The 4,957-nt window shown below is 42.1% G+C and overlaps 1 protein-coding gene across 10 annotated transcripts in view; it reads left to right on the top strand.

Moving 5' to 3' along the window:
- Positions 1-91: 91 nt before the first annotated feature.
- The window catches only part of LOC109908075 (cyclin-dependent kinase 11B), a 32,657-nt gene continuing 27,791 nt past the window's right edge, over positions 92-4,957 (top strand). For 3 of the 10 annotated variants that reach the window (XM_031794337.1, XM_031794338.1, XM_031794340.1), the window contains exons 1-3: positions 1,103-1,236; positions 1,858-1,997; positions 2,150-2,328. In XM_031794337.1, the coding sequence (XP_031650197.1) occupies positions 1,126-1,236; positions 1,858-1,997; positions 2,150-2,328 (430 nt within the window). In that variant the 5' untranslated portion in view covers positions 1,103-1,125. Of the gene's footprint in view, positions 197-752; positions 801-1,102; positions 1,237-1,857; positions 1,998-2,149; positions 2,329-4,957 lie in introns of those variants that run through there. The other 7 variants (XM_020506514.1, XM_020506512.1, XM_031794342.1 and 4 more) reach the window with 5 other exon arrangements.

The raw sequence follows: 4,957 nt of genomic DNA, 5'->3' as shown, positions 1-4,957 counted from the left end.
TCCGGTCTGGAAATGTTTGTTCGTTGGTATCCGTAGTTTTGCACCTAGAAACAGTTGCAACTCCTGCCCAGGTGATGGCAGTAAAGGTATCCTCTTATTTTCAATGCAGCGAAGAATTATTAACCGGACGTAATTATATGACCCCAGAAGTCAACGAATCATCCGGCGTTCCAAAATTGCGCGGAGCGTATTTCAGGTTTGTTAAATCATTTCAGTTAAAATGCGAATCATTCGAAAGCTTTAAGCCAACACACTTCGGATATATTTAGAAGAGACGAAATTCAATAAAAATGTGCCCCTTAAACTCAATGTATCACAGGAATGTTAATTTATTGCCTATGTTAGCGTCCGCTAGCTGGCTAGCTAACTAGCATGCTTATTGGCAAACGTTAGCATCTGACTAACATTAGCTCGTTACAAGAAGCATGCACGGATGCGGCTAACTGAGAGCTAGTTAACTGTACGCCTACCGATGTTACATAACGAAAGACAGTTAGCATATTAATTGACGTCAGACCGGTCATTTTGCTAGATATTTATTGTACGCTAACTGCAAACTATTTGACCTTACGTAACGTTTAGAGTTGGTGTATTCACGATTGGCTACTGTTACACAGTGACAGATTTCACGCAACGTGTGTTTGTAGAATTCTCGATTTGACTTGGACTTATAACTTCTCTCTCCCCATTGATATCACCTCTACGTTTTACTTCCATTTTTGGATTGGTGTTTTGTGTTTATTTTTTACCAGTGAAAGTGTGACGTTACTGCTATGGATAAGATACGAGGCGCTACTCAGGTAACAGAAATGATAGGCTACCAACTTGACCCTCCTCCCCTACAACCCCTATACGATGATAACATTTTATCCTGGGCAATAACCGTCTGTACTATTATTACCTATCAAATTCATATTCGTACAACCCTCTTGCGAAGTAGTGTGTATTTACACCTTGGCTCAAATAATGAAAAGCATGCGCTGAACTGTAGAGGTATGAAATTAAATAATTGTACATGAATACCACAGTTTCCATTAACATGACATATCTCAATTCTCTTGCATTGAATCTCTCTGTGTTGGGGGTCTCTGGCTCTGTGTAGCAGGCTGTGGCGAGCGGGTGCTGATGGGGGACGAAAAGGACACCTGGAAAGTGAAAACACTCGACGAAATTCTCCAAGAGAAGAAACGCAGAAGGGAGCTGGAAGAGAGGACAGAGCCCAAAAGCCAGAAAAATGTAAACAGAAGAGAAATGCTGTTGTGCACCAAACTGACCACTGGCCCCTATACACTAGTACAGTGTTAGCCAACTCCTGCCCTTGAGTACCCCCCAACAGCACACATTTTTGTTTTAGCCTAGGACAAACCCATCTGATTCAACTCATTGAGGACTTGATGATTAGTTGAATCAGGTGTGCTTGTCATATGCTACAACAAAAATGTGTACTGTTGGGGGTACTTGAGGAATCCTGCCCTAGTACCAATAATACACTTGGGGAGATCTGGGAAGAATTTGGGATAAGGAATGTGGAAATGGCGCAACTTTGCCCCCCTGATAAACTAGGTGAAAGGTTGGCCATATTGCTTACACATATGCGATCAGTTTGATCTCCACCTGATTATAGGCTACGGGTTGATTTAGGACATAATCGTTTCTCTCCCCATCAGAGGATGCTGTTTCTCACTTTGACATTATTGTGTATCTAAATGTATTACACAGACTAGATCTGTCCTTGAACTAGTGCCTCAAACTTTATCATTATCTTACTTTATGTGCAATCAATCATTGTTAAGTTTACCGTACCATGTATTATTTTTAAAATAATGTTATAATCTCCCTTTCCCATCTTTTGTCCAGTGCGTTCCGTGCCCTGGTCCACAGACGGATGATCGGGAAGCCAAACGAAACACTCCGGAGGAAGGAGAACTACGGGATAAAAAAATGGAAATAACAATCCGGAATTCCCCGTACATACGGGAAGACTCCACAGAGGACAGGTAAAGGGGATACGGAAAAAGAGCCGTGGGAATTGGGGTTACGTTCAGGAGGGCCAGATACTGGAGAAAACGTCTTTAAAAACTGAACTTATCCCTTTGAATACATTTTCTCCCATTTTTGTCCTAACTGAACGCGACCCTGCTATGCACAGGGGCAGCCTGTTTGTTGAGTCGTTGGCACTAGACAGTCTTCCCAATTCCAGGGGAGAAGAGGATGAATCGCTGGCAATAAAGCCTCCCCAGCAAATGGCCAGGAAAGACAAATCTCACCACAGAAAGGAGGAGAAGAGAAAGGACAAGAGACGCCATCGCAGTCACTCTGCTGAAGGAGGTACATTGCCATCCTGGGATGTGTATTGCTCATAGAGAATTATCGATAACTCTAGTGGCTAAAATGTCTTTTTAGCATAGTTAGTGCCATTGAAGGCTTCCACCATGCTTCTGCCATTTTAAAGTAGTCAATTGTGTGGGGATTCCTATGGGTTGTAGCCTCAATGGGGCTGGCCATGCAGTGGTGCTGTCCCCAGCAACAACAACAAAAATTGGTCGACCAAGAGTTGTCTTTTCTAAGATTGGATTGGTCAAAATGTTTAACTGTGTATTTTTCCATACATAGACACCCTATGTGTTTTGATCAAATCAACTACACATGCATTCAGAAAGTATTCAGACCCTTTCTCTTCCACGTTTTGTCACGTTAGACTTATTCTAAAATCTATTAAATCACCCACAATACCCCATAATGACAAAGCAAAAACAGGTTTTTAGATATTTTTGCAAATGTGTTAGACAGAAATACCTTATTTACATAAGTATTCAGACCCTTTTCTATGAGACTCAACATTGATTTCAGGTGCATCCTGTTTCCATTGATCATCCTTGAGATGTTTCAACAACTTCATTGGAGTCCACATGTTGTAAATTTAATTGATTGGACAGGATTTGGAAAGGCACACACCTGTCTTATATAAGGTCCCACAGTTGACAGTGCGTGTCAGAGCAAAAACCAAGCCATGAGGTCGAAGGAATTGTCTATAGGGCTGCGAGACAAGATTGTGTCAAGGCACAGATCTAGGGAAGGGTGCCAAAAAATGTCTGCAGCATTGAAGGTCCCCAAGAACACAGTGGCCTCCATCAGCAATCGGGGGAGAAGGGAGGTCAGGGAGGTGATCAAGAACCCAATGGTCACTCTGACAGACCTCCAGAGTTCCTCTTTGGAAATAGGAGAACCTTCCAAAAGGACAACCATCTCTGCAGCACTCTACCAATCAGGACTTTATGGTAGAGTGGCCAGACGGAACCCGCTCTTCAGTTAAAGGCACATAACAGCCCGCTTGGAGTTTGCCAAAAGGCTCTTAAAGGACTCTTTGGCCTGAATGCGAAGGGTCACTTCTGGAGGAAACCTTACACCATGAAGCATGGTGGTGGCAGCATTATGCTGTGGGGGTGTTTTTCAGGGACTGGGAGAGTAGTCCGGATTGAGGGAAAGATGAACGAAGCAAAGTACAGAGATCCTTGCCGAAAACCTGCTCCAGAGCGCTCAGACTGGGGTGAAGGTTCACCTTCCAACAGAACAGCAACCCTAAGCACACAGCCAAGACAACGCAGGAGTGGCTTACGGGCAAGTCTCTGAATGTCCTTGAGTGGCCCAGCCAGAACCCAGACTTGAAACAGATCGAACGTCTCTGGAGAGAACTGGACATAGCTGTGCAGCGCCGCTCCCCAGCCAACCTGACAGAGCTTGAGTGATCTTCAGCGAAGAATAGGAGAGACTCCCAAAATACAGGTGTGTCAAGCTTGTAGCGTCATATCAAATAAGACTCAAGGCTGTCAACAGTGCTTCAAAGTACTGAGTAAAGGGTCTGAATACTTATGTAAATGTGATATTTCCATTTAATTATTTGTAATTATTTTTAATACATTTGCAAAAATGTCTAAATCTGTTTTTGCTTTGTCACAATGGGGTATTGTATGTAGATTGATGAGGTTGGGAAAACAATTTAATCCATTTTAGAACAAGGCTGTAACGTAACAAAATATGGAAAAAGTCAAAGGGTCTGAATCATTTCTGCATGCACTGTAAGTGTAGAAGTAGCTCAAATAAAGCCAGCAAATAAAAACATTGTAGCCTGCATGTAGAAAATATCCTGATGAAATCAGGTCTGCTATAAATCACATTGGCTACACATGGCCTGTCTGCAACAAACTTGAAACATTGTATCAACTGAAGCTTACACTAGCAAACTTGCAGCATTGTTTGAAATATTCTGGGCCCTCAGTTTCGAGCACCAGATTTCGAGCACCAGTGAGCTCGGGACAGACACAGCTGTAGGCTATTTGTGCAAGGGATAAGAAGTAATCATTTATTTTAAGCTTCCATTGGATCAGAGCATTACATGTTTCTCTTTCGTGTCGAATGGTTATCGAAAGGGAGAGAACTATTGTCGTTCTCAATGGATTATAAAAACACACTTTTCTTTACTTGTTTGTTTGAGGTGAAGAAAACGTTATATTGAACCAAAATATAAACTTAACAGGCAACAATTTCAAAGATTTTACTGAGTTACAGTTCATATGAGGAAATGAGTCAATTGAAAAAATACATTAGGCCCTAATCTATGGATTTCACATGACTAGGAATACAGATATGCATCTGTTTGTCACAGATACTTTTGTGTATATATAGTGTTTGTATACAGCCCTTAAAATTTGTGGATGTGGCTATTTCACACACCTATTGCTGACGGGTGTATAAAATCGAGCACACAGCCATGCAATCTCCAAATACGAATATTGACAGTATATTGGCCTTACTGAAGAGCTCAGTCACTTTCAATGTGGCACTGTCATAGGATGCCACCTTTCCAACAAGTTCGTAAAATGTCTGCTCTGCTACAGCTGCTCTGGTCAACTGTTAGTGCTGTTATTGTGAACTGGAAACGTCTAGGAGCAACAACGGC

The sequence above is a fragment of the Oncorhynchus kisutch genome, linkage group LG17, assembly GCF_002021735.2.
Source record: "Oncorhynchus kisutch isolate 150728-3 linkage group LG17, Okis_V2, whole genome shotgun sequence".
Lineage (NCBI taxonomy): Eukaryota > Metazoa > Chordata > Actinopteri > Salmoniformes > Salmonidae > Oncorhynchus > Oncorhynchus kisutch.
Note: the sequence above shows the minus strand (reverse complement) of the source record. Positions and strands in the feature narration are given on the sequence as shown.